Source organism: Gopherus flavomarginatus, chromosome 2, assembly GCF_025201925.1.
Source record: "Gopherus flavomarginatus isolate rGopFla2 chromosome 2, rGopFla2.mat.asm, whole genome shotgun sequence".
Taxonomy (NCBI): domain Eukaryota; kingdom Metazoa; phylum Chordata; order Testudines; family Testudinidae; genus Gopherus; species Gopherus flavomarginatus.
In genome coordinates, this window is record NC_066618.1 from 198,919,296 (window position 1) to 198,935,213 (window position 15,918).

The 15,918-nt window shown below is 36.7% G+C and overlaps 1 protein-coding gene across 11 annotated transcripts in view; it reads left to right on the forward strand.

Annotated features, from left to right (window-relative positions):
- The window catches only part of NETO1 (neuropilin and tolloid like 1), an 85,480-nt gene that overhangs the window by 5,314 nt on the left and 64,248 nt on the right, over positions 1-15,918 (forward strand). For all 11 annotated transcript variants that reach the window (XR_007772779.1, XR_007772780.1, XM_050941818.1 and 8 more), the window contains 3 exons: positions 2,423-2,476; positions 4,941-5,078; positions 13,740-13,988. Coding sequence is in view for 9 of the 11 variants with exons in the window: in XM_050941818.1 (XP_050797775.1) it covers positions 2,423-2,476; positions 4,941-5,078; positions 13,740-13,988 (441 nt within the window). In the remaining 2 variants the exon portion in view is untranslated. The remainder of the gene's footprint in view (positions 1-2,422; positions 2,477-4,940; positions 5,079-13,739; positions 13,989-15,918) is intronic.

Sequence of the window (15,918 nt, forward strand, 5' to 3'; positions counted from 1 at the left end):
GGGATTAATTGCACCCTCAGCAAGTTCGCAGATAACATGAAGCTGGGGGAATAATCTGGACCCTGTCCCTACACTCCAGTGTCCTAGACAAATTGGAGGATTGGGCCAAAAGAAATCTGATGAGGTTCAACAAGGAGAAGTGCAGAGTCCTGCACTTAGGATGGAAGAATTCCATGCAGTGCTACAGTCTGGGGACTGACTGGCTAAGCGGCAGTTCTGTAGAAAAGGACCTGGAGATTACAGTGGATGAGAGGCTGGATATGTTGCCAATAAGGCTAACGGCTTATTGGGCTGCATTAGTAGGAGCATTACCATCAGATAGAGGGAAGTGATTATTCCCCTCTATTCAGCACTGGTGAGGGCACATCTGGAGTACTGTGTCCAGTTTTGGGATCCCCACTAAAGAAGGAATGTGGACAAATTGGAGACAGTCCAAGGGAGGGCTACAGAAATGATTAGGGGGCTGGGACATGTGATTTATGAGGAAAGGGTGAGGGAACTGAGCTTATTTAGTCTGCAGAAGAGAACAGCTATCTGAAGGTGGGTTCCAAGGAGGATGGAGCTAGACCATGGATTGGCAACCTTTGGCACATGGTCTGCCAGAGTAAGAGCCCGTTTGTTTACCTGCTGCGTCCGCAGGTTTGGCCAATTTGTTGCTCCCACTAGCTGTCATTCAGGGGTGGCGGGAAGCAGTGGCCAGCACAATCCTCAGCCCGCACCGCTTCCTGCAGCCCGCATTGGCCTGAGACGGTGAACCGTGGCCAGTGGCAACTGCGATCGGCCAAACCTATGGACATGGTAGGTAAACAAACTGACCCGGCCCTCCAGGGTGCTTACCTTGGTGAGCAGCGTGCCAAAGGTTGCCAATCCCTGAGCTAGGCTGTTGTCAGTGGTAGCAGATGACAGAACAAGGAGCAGTGGTCTCAAGTTGCAGTTGGGGAGGTCTAGGTTGGATATTAGGAAAAACTATTTCACTAGGAGAGTGGGGAAGCACTGGAATGTGTTACCTAGGGAAGTGGTGGAATCTCTATTCTTAGAGGTGCTTAAGGCTCGGCTCAACAAAACCCTGGCTGCAATTATTTAGTTGGGATTGGCCCTGCTTTGAGCAGGGGGTTGGACTAGATGCCTCCTGAGGTCTCTCCCAACCGTAATCTTCTATGATTCTATGAATAGCAAATGGACTAGGGTGCAAGTTGTTCTCTACTCTCTTGTAGAGCCACAACTCCCTCCCGACCATGTGATCCAAGACAAGGTGATAACTGTAGAAACTGTCAATATCAAGAGATAATTTCTTGAACAAAGGTCTAACAATCACCTTTAAAGAAACTGTCCCCTTGCTTTTCTGAAGAGATACAGTGTTTCTGATAATGGCCCCCAGTATCTTCTTACTAGTCTTCTCTAGTCTAAAGTGCCATGGATTTAACTCCTAGTCTGCAACTTCCAGAAACTCAGGAAGCATTAGCAACTTGAACTGAAGCAAAGAAAGACTTAGTTGGTTTTTACCAGATTTGATCCGCCACTATGGATGCAGATATTTTGATCCAGATTCAGCTATTTTTTTCTGCAAAAGAAGTTGCAAATTCTCACAGCAAGAAACCATTGCCTCTGAAAGAAAGTTCAAATAAACCAGATGTACCATTTCCCTCCTCCCCCCACAACACACAAACACACACACTCAGAACAGTTCCTCTAAGCGGGACTTTGCAGATGCTTTTGGTCATGCTGTGAAAAAAAGGTTTCTCCTTCTTGCACAACCACCTCAGTTTTCAAAAGTTCTTTATGCAAGACTGGCCTTAGGGAAAATGGCACCCTGGCAGACCTTGTCTTTTGGCATCCCCAGTCCCTGATACCTCCCCATTGCCTTGAGCTCCCTTCTGTGGCCTCACACCCCAGGCCTGCCCCATTCCTTGCCTCTTGACCACGGTTCCCTGGGCAATCATCAGTGTTGTCCACCATAAGGCCAAACCTGTCTTTAAGTCACAACAAAGCAGATTTGAAATGAGACTTATGCCACCAACCCATTATAGCAGTCTTTCTTCTCACTGTGCTCGTAGCAGTCACTTGCCTTTTTATTGATCCCAAATCATGAACATACCAAAAAAATAAATATTGGCAGCCCAGTGTCTTATTTTAAGATTGAAAAGAGGGGTGGGGGGAAGGAGGGAGAACCCAAATGTTGGGAAAGGTCTTTTAAACTAAAAATATTTAATCTTTATCTAGACACTTTTATCAGGCTAAATACGCTTTTATACTTATTTTAAAAATGTCTATTTGTAATTTAAATATTGTAATGCCACCACAAAACAGTCTGTTTTTGTACTGTGGTTATCTTTAATTTGTATTATCTTGAGAGAGATTGTTACAGTTGCTTTAATTGCAGGCACAAACCTCATGTTGTACCTAATATATTTTTTTCTTTCAGTTGTAGCAAGTCTAATCATTCTACATCTGTCTGGGGCAACAAAAAAAGGAATAGGTAAGTTGTGTTATTTATGGGGTATAGTCTCAATTTCTGGACACCTGTTTAGATATTTAAATATTTAATAGTGTACTCGTATGCATTTTTTTCATGAATAAAGTGAACTGATGACAATTTAAATAAAAATATTTTATAACTTTGCAGATTGCAAAATTAGGCACTGGGTCATCTAATGCTATGGGAGGTTATTCTGAGTAAGGACTAGCGTTTGTCAATTAATCATAGTTAACTCACACAATTAACTCAAAGTGAATCACAATTAAAAAAAATGTTTTTCTACATTTTTCAAATATATTGATTTAAGTTAGAACACTGAATACAAAGTGTACCAGTACTCACTTTATATTATCAGAGGGGTAGCCGTGTTAGTCTGTATCCACAAAAACAACAAGGAGTCCAATAAATGGATTCAGATCAGACATCAGGAATAGTAACCTACAAAAGCAAGTAGGAGAATACTTCAATCTCCCTGGACACTCAATAACAGATTTAAAAGTAGCCATCCTTCAACAAAAAAAAACTTCAAAAACAGACTTCAAAGAGAAACTGCAGAGTAACAATTCATTTTCAAATATGGCACTATTAATTTGGGCTTGACTAGGGATTGGGAGTGGCTGGGCCACTAGACAAGCAATTTCCCCACTCTTGATATTGACACCCCTTCATCAATTATTGAGAGTGGACCACATCCATCCTGACTGAATTGGCCTTGTCAGTACTGGTTCTCCACTTGTAAGGTAACTCCCTTCTCTTCATGTGCCAGTATATTTATGCTTGTATCTGTAATTTTCACATCATGCATCTGAAGAAATGTTTTTTTTAGCCACAAAAGCTTATGCCCAAATACATCTGTTAGTCTTTATGGTGCCACTTTATATTATGTTCATTACAAATATTTGCACTGTAAAAATGATAAACAAAAGAAATAGTATTTTTTCAATTCACCTTATACAAATACACATAGTGCAGTCTCTTCATCGTGAAAGTGCAATTTACAAACATAGATTTATTTTACTGCATCCAAAAGCAAAAATATGTAAAATTTTAGAGCGTACAATCCACTCAATCCTACTTCTTGTTTAGCCAATTGCTCAGACAAACAAGTTTGTTTACATTTGCCGGAGATAATTTGGCACATTTCTTGTTTACAATCTCACCTGAAAATGAGAACAGATGTTAGCATGGCACTTTTATAGCAGGCATTGCAAGGTATTTACGTGCCAGATATGGTAAACTTTTGTATGCCTCTTCATGCTTTAGCCACCCTTCCAGAGGACATGCTTCCACGCTGATGCTTGTTAAAAAAATGTGTTAATTAAATTTGTGACTGGACTTCTTGAGGGAGAATTGTACGTCTCCTGCTCTGTGTTTTACCTACATTGTATCATATATTTAATGTTATAGCAGTCTCGAATGATGACTCAGCATATATTCATTTTAAGAACACTTTCACTGCAGATTTGACAAAATGCAAAGAAAGTACCAATGTGAGATTTCTAAAGATCTAAGAATCTGAAGTGTCTTTCAAAATCTGATCAAGACGAGGTGTAGAGCATGCTTTCATAGGTCTTAAAAGAGCACCACTCCATTGCAGAAACTACAAAACCTGAACCACCAAAAAAGAAAATCAACCTTCTGCCTTTGGTGTCTGACTGAGATGATGAAAATGAACATGCATTGGTCTGCACTGCTTTGGATAGTTATCAAGCAGAACCCATCATCAGCATGGACATGTCCTCTGGAATGGTGGCTGAAGTATGAAGGGACATATGAATCTTTAGTGCATCTGGCATGTAAATATCTTGCAATGCCAGCTACAACAGTGCCATGTGAACACCAGTTCTCATTTTCAGGAGACAGCATAAGTAAGAAGCTGGCAGCGTTATCTTCTGCAAATGTAATCAAACTTGTTTGTCTGAGTGACTGGCTGAATCAGAAGTAGGCCTGAGTGAACTTGTTGGCTCTAAAGTTTTTACATTGTTTTATTTTTGAATGCAATAATTTCGTGTACATAATTCTACATTAGCAAGTTCAACTTTCATGATCAAGATATTACACTGCCATACTTAGATGAATTGAAAAATACTATTTCTTTTGTTTTTACAGTGCAAATATTTATAATAAATAGACTTTGTATTATATGTTTGTAATTGAAATCAATATATTTGAAAATGTGGAAAACATCCAAAATATTTACATAAATAGTATTCTATTATTGTTTAACAATGCAATTAATCACGATTAATTTTTTAAATTGTTTGACAGCCTAGTAAGGACTATCCATTCAAGTCCTGGAACGCAAACCTGTTCCCACTGAAGTCAATAGTCAAACTCCCATTGGCTTCAGTGTAGGCAGGGTTAGGTCCTTAAATAGGAACTTATTATCTTAAGTAGTTATAAGTGTACTAAATATTTTGTGTGATGTGATTTTTCCCCTCTTTCCCCCACCCTCATTTTAAAGAAAAGCAAACCACTTCAGAAGGGCAGAAACCAGTGCAGTGTGGAACTTGGACAAAATATGCAGAAGGAGGCATCTTCACTTCTCCCAATTACCCCAACAAGTATCCTCCTGACAGAGAGTGCATCTACATTATAGAAGGTGACCAGCAAGTGACTCCCATTCTTCTGAGATTAACTAGGTTTTTCACAAATAATGTCTTTCATCTCATATGTGTCCTGGGAATTTGTGTATCATAATTCTAAACATTGGAAAATATGTTTTGATAGTTTGGCCAAATGAGAGACAAGATTTAGAGAAGCAATTCCTTGACATCTTAAATGTGTGCACTACAAGTACCTTTCCCACAAAGCAATCAAGTGGAGTCTTGACTAAAACTGAAGTAACACACGGTTATCCATAATAACTCACTAGTGAATAATGACTACAATGTAATTATGTAAACTCACTAGGGGAACTGACTCTATCTAAAATCAGTACCATAACATTAAAAGACCCTAGAATAAAAAGAGATTAAAATCCTTTAACTCATCATGGCAGCTTCTTAAACGTACAATAACTGAATCGTAGAAGGTATGCATAAAAAAAGAAGCAAGAAGGCAAGATTCAAAACCAACCCAATGCAGCTGAACAAAAAAGTGTGTGTGTGAAAGGAGCTTATTCAACCCAAACAGGTGCCTGTAATTAAAAAAGAATTAATAATAAAAATAAAGTGATTCCAATAAAAAGGACTATGTGCTATGGCAGGTAACATGGGATATAGAAGAATGAATAGCCAAAGGTATCAAAACAACTAAGAAATTATGTAAGTACATTAGGAGCAGGAAGTTTCAAAGAAAGCATTTAAGGACATTACACACAAGCTACATGATTTCTTTCCTTTGCAGTAAAGATTAATGGACATTGAGGAGATACTTGAAAAGATGAGGTCTGGGAAGGTAATAAAGATTCAGGTACTGTCAGTTTACAGGTAGGTGCAGGAACAGACTGATAAGTCATAAGGACCAGATACAATTTCTGTAAGAGTTGGGAAGGCAATCAAGATGCTACAGTGATGATGGTCCTATGACTGACTAGATAGATAGAAACATTAGGTAAGAATGAAGTAACTGAGTGCCAGATATATAAATGTACTTAGATGCAGATAGGTGTCTAATGGGATTTTCAAAACCACCGAGGATAGCATTGATTTCAATGGGTTAGGCACCTGTCTGCATATTTAGGCACCTCCATACTTTTAAAAATTTGGCCCAGTGTTGCTAACAGTATGCTATCTTATAAACATCTACTGCCATCCCAGAAGACTGAAGGGCAACAAATGTTGTATCAATCTTTTTATTTTCGAAAAATAAGTGAGACAAGGTGCGGGAGGTAGTATCTTTTATTGGCCCAGCTCCTGTTGGTGTAAGAGACAAGCTTTCATAGAACTCTTCTTAAACCAAGTGGTAGAGAGGATCTTGGGAGCTCTAGATTACTGAGCTTTACTTTACCAGGCAAATTGATTAAAACAAGAATTAGAGAGAATTATAAAATGCGAAGATGAATATGATATGGGGACAAACAAGCATGACTTCTATAAAGGAAAACTGGGCTTCTCTAATCAACCGGAATTCTTTCTGCTCAAGAATCTGTTAAGGAAACTAAGCAGTCATGAAGTAACAGGTTAAATTCTGTCATAGATTAGAAATTGGCTAAGAGAAAAACACAAGAGTAGGTCAGTTTTGAATATGTAAAAGGTTATTTCACTTCTTTCCATTACTGTGGCACTTACGCTTCTAGAATCTGAGCTTCTCGCATACATTAATGTATGCATCCTCACAACATCCATTTGAGGTTTCTTATCCCCATTGAACTGGAGATGAATGGAGGCACAGTGCCATTTCTCAGTTACAGAGGAAGCTTGTGGAAGAGATGAGAACAAAGCTCTAGTCTGGTGCCTTACCACAAGACTATCTTTTCTCTGAATAATGGGGTACCCAAAGGATCAGCCATTATTATTTGAATATATTCACAAATGATCTGGAAAATGGGAGTGGACAGTGCTGAGACAAAACATGCAGTTGACGTAAAATGATTTAGGACAGTCAAAACTGCAGAAGTCTGTGCAGAATTTCCAAAGCATGTAACTAAGATAGGCAAATAGGTTGCAAGATGTAGATGTAGTTCTATATTGACAGACACAGTGCAATGTACAGTGTAAGGAATAATTTGAACTTGTATACGTTACTGGGTTCTAAATTAGCTGTAGCTACCTAACAAAACAAAGCACGAACCTAGGAGTCCTTGTATACAGCACACTTAAGTTCTCTGCTTAATGTATAACTGCTGTCTGTTTGTTTTTAAACAAACAAACAAAAACCTGAAAATTAGGATATACATGGAATGAGATGGCGGTGGGCGGAATTGCTGAAGCCTTATGATGACATTATGGAATGTGATAGTAAGCTCTCCCCTTCAATGCTGTGGTCAGTCCTGGTCTTGCGCTCTCTCTCTTCCTCTTAAAAATAAATAGAGGCAGGACACGAACAGGTCAAATGGTGGGCACCACAATAACTAAAGGAGTAGAAAGACTTCCATAATAAGAGAAACTGAAAAAAATTGTAATTGCTTACAGAAGAGACAAATGGGGACAGGATAGCAGTCTATAAAATAATGGCGCAGCACAGAAAAAGTAAATTTTGTGTTCCCTTTTTATTCTTTCTACAAGACATAAGTATGACAGTCAATGAAACTGAAAGAATACTTTTAAATATCATATTACGCGGTGTAACTCCTTGTCACAAAATATTGATGTTGAGGGTTTTCAAAACAAAGATTAGACATTGATATGGAAAAGAACATTTAAAGTTACATACAGTACACACTAGAGACAAGGTGTGAGTGAGGTAATTTCTTTTAATTTTGTCTCTCTAATATCCTGGGACCAGTATGGTTACAAAAACACTGCTTATAAGGGGAAAGTTTGTTTTAAAGGAACGAATGGCTGATAAACTTGGTAATGCCGTTTAACTCACATCATGCAGATGACACTGTCTAGTCTGTGGAAATCTCTCTAAAGCTTATAAATAGGACATAGTAATGTAGAATTCCTATACGAGATCCATCTAATTTGGTATCTTGTCTCCAACAGCAGCAACTAACAGAAACTTCAAACAACAGTGCTAGAATCCCTGTAATGAATAATAAGGAATAAAGTGCACATAGGGGAAGGTTCAAGCTAATCTCTATCTCTGTGGATGGTTTATGCCTTTGTTTTCAAAGCCTTATATGCCTTATACATTGTTATCCTATCTTATGTAACTTGTGACAACGAGTTTCACAGAATAATATATTTAAATGTATTCTTTCAATTCTGATATAGTACTAATATAATAAATAATACGTAAAAATATAATAGGGCAATAAAAACAATAGCACAAATCCAGAAGTCTCCACTGAGGCAAAATTTCCACTGACTTTAATGGGACTGAGTAAGAATTTCAGAATTTGTCCTGTTGTACTGAAATGGTATTTCATTTTGCTATAAAAGAGTTTCAAAATACTGTAGCTCATCTTAAATGTATGCCATTCTTTTAGCATTTTAAAATTGCTTTGATAAAGAATAGGTGGCCACAATAGGAGCCAATAGTACCTAAATGTGGGGGGAGGGGATTCCATTAGCAGCCAGTTCTTTAATCTAGCCTTCAAAGACGTAACAACATCCAACAGTTGGAAGCTGAAGCTACACACATTTAGACTAGAAATAAGATGTAATTATTTTAAGAGTCAGGGTAATTAACCATTGGATCAACTAGGGATGTGGTGGTTTCTTCATCGCTAGAAAACTTGATTTAAAGATTGGATGTTTTCTAAAAGAGATTACGGGCTCGATGCAGGAATTCCTGCTTGAGGTTCTATGACCTGTTATGGAGGTCAAACTAGAAGATCAGACCAGTCCCATTTGGCCATAAAATCTATTAATATGGGTGTGGTCTTGCCTTCTTTAGTGGACTAAGAAAGTTCAGTGTGCTTAATTTCATATTGGGACAGATCCTGCGAATGCATCACACATGCACAACTCCTGTTGGACAAAATTCACTACTGGCATATTCAGGAATAACTCTAGTAACTGCACTTACTTTTGCCAGCAATGAATTTGTCCCATTGATTTCAATAGGAATTGTGCACATGGTGCATCTTGAAGAACTAAATCCTTTACTTGTGTCAAATATATTCTGAGAATGACACAGCCAAACGTTTTGTGCTAGAAGTGTAGAATATTACTTGCATATTTAGAGCACTTCAATAATTATTCTCTAATTAAATGTGTAGTTATAAATATAAGGAGGGAGTGCCTGGGACCTTTTTTATTAATTTGAGAAGAGTTGTCAATTAAATCTTCCTATATATATTTTTGGCCTTAATATTTCCTGCATGCGTCATTTATTATCAATAGAAAACTGATGGTAGATCAGTTGAAGGACATCAGTGCTTTTCCAAAGATCATTAACTTTCTTGTATACTCTTTCTCTATATATAAATCATGTAGGGCTGTCATATTTCACTATACTAAAAAAACAATCTGGTTGAGTAACAATATACGTGCATTTACATAGTATATTTCATGGAGTTTCATGTTTTCATAACTTATTTTCCAAAAGAAGTAAAAGATCTGAACAACTGGAGATACCAAGGATTAAGCAAATCCATTAGTCCTGCAGCAATTCACATTTCTGAGGGGTAGCTGTTTAGATTATTCCAGACAATCTGCTAAATGAAACAGATTTTTTTCTTAGCTTTAGCTGTCACTTAACCTAGACTTACAGGCTGCTCAGAATTAAAACCGTAATTGTGTGTGTTTTGCTCCAACTGTTAGAACTAGTTAGCAACCAATGTTTTTTTTTCCCCAGCAAACGTAAAATCTAAAGACAGCACTTGTGTAAGCTCATTAAATTAAAGAGATGACAAGACATGCAAGCATTAAGCAGTCTTTCCATGGTATTAAAAGTCTCAGAAGAAAGATAATTAGAAGCTTAATAAAGAAGATTTTTAAGATTTGATGAGACACCAGCGGTGTTTTTACTCACATCTTTTGCCTAAACTGTAACTATAGGCAAAATTCCTATGACCTTCAATGGACTTTAATCATGAGTGAGGATTCCAAGATTGACCCTCCCAGTAACTAGTACATTTTCCTGTACATTGTGAAAGAAAGTATCATCTAATAGTTGTGGTGGGCCTGCTTGAGAGCAGAACTGTGTTTGCTGTGCAGTAAACTAGGGCACAGGAAGGGCTTCCTAGAAAACCTGCTTGCAACAAGCAAAGAAGAAGTTTTGTAGAACTCATACTCTTGTGTTTTGCCCTTCAGTATTTAACCAGAAGTAATTATTTGAGCTGCGGGTTTTTCAATCATCTATAGCTATTTTCAGGAACATTGGATTACTTTGTTGCTCAGACGGGATGTAGTCAGCCTGAAACTTTGATCTTTAACTCTAAGCACAGTATCCAAAAAAGATGATGCATTTAAAAGCAAAATATAATATGGTCTGAAACAGTTAAGGGCCAAATTGTTCTTGACCTATGCATGGCAGAACAGGAGAATGGAGTAGGGCCTGGGACCCCTTCCTCATTTGGCATATCCCCTGAAAGAATTAGGGATAATCACAGTCCTTACAGTTTGGGGACCACAAAGAGCTGCATCCCAAATAGAGAGGGTGAGGGCGAAAGCTCTGTCCTCCTCTGTACTGGGCTATCTCGTAGGCTGGGCATAATAGGAGTAGTAGATATTCCATCTTTAGATCAGCTGGTGCATGTTCTGTACACAAGGGAACTCAGGGCGAGCACAATCCCTCCGTGAACACCCCAGGAGGCAATGGGACCCTGTGCAACCTCTACTCAGAGCTACATACTCAGATACGCAAAACAATCTCGACTTGGTTTAAAAATAAATATAAGGAGAGGAAAATAAACAGTAGCAATATTCAAATCCTAAAACCAATATTGATCTAAGATTCAGAATGCTGTTGTACAGAATGAACTAAATTTTGCACTCCTTAGTCAGTCAGAGCTCTCACTAATGCCAACGGGAGTTTTAAAGGAGTCAGGACTGCAGGTCTGATTCTCGTTTACCTTTTACACCACTCTGGTAGTGTAATTTACTTATCAATGACAAAGCGATATAAAAAGATCTTGGTATAAGTCAGAATCCTCCCTGCAGTGTTTCTCACAATGTGTTTAATAATCCTTGGAAATCAAGCAATGTTTGGTCAAGCATTTGTTTGACTATGAATCATCACCGGCAAGATTTCTCGTAGGATGTATTGGCATGATGGAGAAAGGGTTTTCTAACATAGGCAGTTTAATTAAAAACAAACAATACATGAAATTAATGTCATGCTCCCAGAAGCAAAAGCAAAGGGCCCACATAGAGCCAGATCCTTGTCTTCAGTGGCAGTGCCAATTAAGGAAATGTGGCTATGCATGCAGAAAGCTCTGTGCAACATGAATAAAGGTGTCAGAATCTGGCCCTACCTGAACTAACAATTCATTGTCAGTTTTTGAAATAAATTGCAAGAAGTTTGATAGAATTACATATGAATAACATGGATAAAAGATGTTCAAGTCATCAGCGACCATTTTTATTGTGATGTAAAGGCACACGGTCAACTTAAAAATGCAAGGGCCTGATCCTGCAGTCCATAAACGAATTGAGAGTTGATCTCTAAATATCTCCTTAAATCCAACATTAACATGCAAAATATGGTCCCAGTTTTTCAAGGTGCTGATTCCTCTCAGATGCTCTAGCATAACTGTTAGTTAACAAAAAAGTTTAAACAAAATTAATCAATGATATTTTCAAGTTATTCTGTTCATCACTGTAATTGAAAAGATCTTTCTTTGAACCTTATTCATAGTAGATTAATAAAACATTCTTTACAAACTGTAGATTAAAACATGATTTTGTTTCAGTTTTAGAGCCTTTGTCATATTCACAGATTATTTTCTTTCCCAGGAACTGTGAACGTGGTTCATTTCTATGTAAAGATATAGGTCTACTCCTGTTGTTTACTGCACAGGAGTAACGAGATGAAAAAAGTGTGTGTGTGTATCTATAGTTAATAGTTTCCTGACTCTAAATGTCGAATTTGAGGGTAGATTATTTAAAAATTGAAAAAAAACGTATTTCACAGTAAACGTGAAGCACATATTTAGATGAATAATTTAAAAGTCAGTATATTTCACCATAAAGAATTTCTCCTTTAACTCTAATTTGCATACAATATTTTTTCTCAGATTCTCATATAATTAAGTTCTCATACATTTGTGCTATATTTTTTCCTATCGCTGTGCCTCTCCTTTATGAATAGAATAGTGTCTCAAATCACAAGTGATTCTTATTGAATATTGTACCAGTTTTATTGTTCCTTAGTATGCAGTAATTTAGTATATTGCAATTAGTCTGCTTTCTGAAGTCTTTCTCAAAAGCTCTCTTTTTTAAATGACTAAAAAGTTGTGTGTTTTTTAGGTTTTGTTTGCCGAACTGTTTTCTAACATTTTCTTGTCACTCTACCATGAACCCTTGCCAGGGATGAAGGGGTGAAAGATACACCAGGATCAGAATACTGTCTGTATTTAGTTCCCATACTCAAATTATGCACTAGGCCCAGAATTTGGCTTTAAAGTTCTGATTGTGAAAAGCATGGTTATTCCTGCAAATATCCTTTTGACTTCAATGAGAGTTTTATCTATGTGTAGAATCCAGGACATGACCCAATAAGAGGAATGTAATAAAATTGTCTCAGAAAATGCCTGATAGTAGAAGGTTCTCTAATCTAACAGAAGCATAGTAATATCCAGTAGTTGGAAATCAAAGCTGGAGAAATTCAAATTGAAAATAAGACACACATTTTTTAACTGTGAGAGTAATTAACAATCTGGAAAACTCAACTAGATAGATTCTCCATTACTTGCAATCTTTGATTTTAAAAATTCTTTCTGAAAGAGATGCTGTAGTTCAACCACAATCTATTGGATTTAATGTGCAAATTACCGGGTGAAATTCTCTTGTCTTTGTATACAGGAGGTCAGACTAGATGATCAAAATGATCCGTATTGGCCATAAAAAGCTATGAATTTAGTATTTCTTTAATAGTCAATCCTTTGATTAAATGACCTTTTGAAAGTATCTTCAGGGTTTCCAGTAGCATATTGTTTGATCCTTAGTTAAGGTAACTAATTTTGCTTGCTCTTTGAGTGGTTTCGTAAATGATGTTTCCCTGTATTTAATGTTACGTATCAAATAAGATGGTAAAATTATTCAAGGCCAAATTTTGTTGTAGGATTTATACACAGGCTTCTCATTGATTCCAGCGCATCTGGGGACAGAATTTTTCTTTAGTGTTATACTCTAGTTCTGGAAAAGGAATTCCTCATCTTCATAAGTACTGGGAAAAAAAGGAGATCTTCCTTAAGAAGAGAGATTTTCACACATTAATTTGATTCTTTCAGAACTTCTCTGTGAAACAACTATTGCCAAGTCATATTTTGTTTTTCGATGTAGATGGTTTTCTTAGCTTATTTAAAAAATAGTGTTGGAAGTGCTTTTTCATAGGAAAAGAATAGGCATGTAAGTTAATGTAGTGAAATTTTAGTTAGGCTACTGAAGATGTCATAATTTTCAGATACTGACTAGAACCATTGATTTAGGAAAAAAGGGTAATAGTATATAGAAAAATGTACACATTCTAGTTTATCAAAATTCTGAAAGTAAAAAATATTAGCAATTTTTTAACTGCACAAATTTTGTTTTCTTTCCCCCTCTAGCTGCCCCTAGACAATGTATTGAGCTACACTTTGATGAAAAATATTCTGTAGAGCCTTCTTGGGAGTGTAAATTTGATCACATTGAAGTGCGAGATGGACCTTTTGGCTTTTCCCCAATCATTGGACGTTTTTGTGGACAGCAAAATCCACCTATAATAAAATCTAGTGGGAGATTCCTGTGGATTAAATTTTTTGCTGATGGTGAGCTGGAATCTATGGGTTTTTCTGCTCGATATAATTTCACACCTGGTGAGTACAAAGTGTTACACTTTTGGCAAATGGTTTGATTTTTACAGCTTGCTTTGGTGGTGATGTAGAATTGTGACACACTTCAATATTTTTAATGGGAATATATTTTTATTTCAAAAAGTATATATTTTTTAATTTAAACTCCTAATGCCCAGTTGGTTTATCCATTTTGCACAACACACACAACTTTTTTCACAAAATTTATTTTTCAGTACTTTTTTATGCTAGCTGGACATCTTGATCTGAAGAACTTGTGTAATTGTAAAACACTATTTCAACAGAATTTTATTATAGGAAATCATTTAAAATCCTTTATGAAGAAGTATATGGTTTATATTTGAACATTACGCTGTGTAGTTTTTCCTTCAAAGTGATCAGCAATTAAAAAGTATTTTAATAAAAAAAAGGAATTGTCAGAAAATTACATCACTGCTTTTTCACTCTGCTTTATTAGAGAGGTCCTACCCTATACCTCTGCTTATAAGGGGAGATAACTGGAAAACTGCTGCATGCATTCCAAAAGGAAGTTTAAGATCCAGAGCATAAAGTGTTCAGCTAACTGTTCCAGTGAAAGATGTTTCCAAATTTCATTTACAGTTGTACAATTACACTTTCTTTGTCAATTTGTCTGTTTAATTTATTAAAGTAAAATCAAGATTTCTAGTCATACTTCCAGTTAAATGTTGCCTCAGATCATTACAATAAAAAAAGTTATTTATTTTATTTTTTGGCTTCAGTAGCACCACACTGCAGTCTTTAGGATTTCATGGCATTCTATAGGGTCTATGACATATGGAGCAATGGGTCATATTTTAATATATCTTGATCAGAGAGGTTGTACTTTGACAAAATTACGTAATTATGTCAATTATGTAACCAATGATTCAGTTAAATTGTATTGGGTGCAGCAATATTCTTTTAGAACATAAGCAAAAATCAGTCAGACACAAATCCTGCTTGCTTCCTTATTCCAGTGGTACCACAGAAGTTAATAGGACTACCTGTGTGTAACTAAAGCAAGCAGGAGTTAACCTCAAAGGGCTCTACACAGCTTTATTTATCTGAAACAAGTACAAAAGATAACATAAAATTAACAACTGGGTTTCAACTAGATATTAAGCTGAAGGATATTGTCTCTTGAAGGGGAAAGTGTACCTATAGGACATGCATTTCACATACACAATAGCAGGACTACTTACTGATGTCTGTGGGAAATTCTTCAGTAAGCTGGTGGGCATATACAGCCATTTGTTTATAGAAAAAAAATTGTGAATGGACAGAACAATATTCCTTGGGTGAAATTTTACTGAAGAGCCACATGTGCTTATCTCTAAAAATTGGATTAGCTATGATCTGTCAGTAACAGAGGCTGTGTGGGCTTTTACCATATTCCCTCACCTCCCTGCCTCAGAAAAAGTACTTAATATTAGATCTCCATATCCCTCATATTTCAAAGGACCTATGGTACTTTGGTTGAAAGGGATGGTGTTAGCACAATCCACAATTTATTCCATCTAAAAACTTCCCAACTGAAAAAAAACAATTTCAGGTACCATGTTCTATTCCTCATTCCTCTTCCACTGATGTGAGTTTTTTTTTCTGAGTAAAAATCAATATCAGTAAATTGCTGTAGCAGCATAAATTATTCCAGACTTCAGGTGGAATAACTCTTTTTTTGATAGCCTCCTATATGAGCACTTGGAAAAAATAAGTGAGTCTAAGAATACAGGGCATAAATAAAAGTACAATTCATCTGGACACAATTCAGAGTAGTGTTGTCATCTTCCTTACCTTTGATTTGTGTATTGAGAAGGTTAGGGATAGTTAGATCCATAGTCAGTTATAACTTAAAGAGTTGGATGTAGAGGATCCCACTCATATCTTCCTAGATAAAGACAAAGCTACATCTCTGAATTGTATCTATATCTAT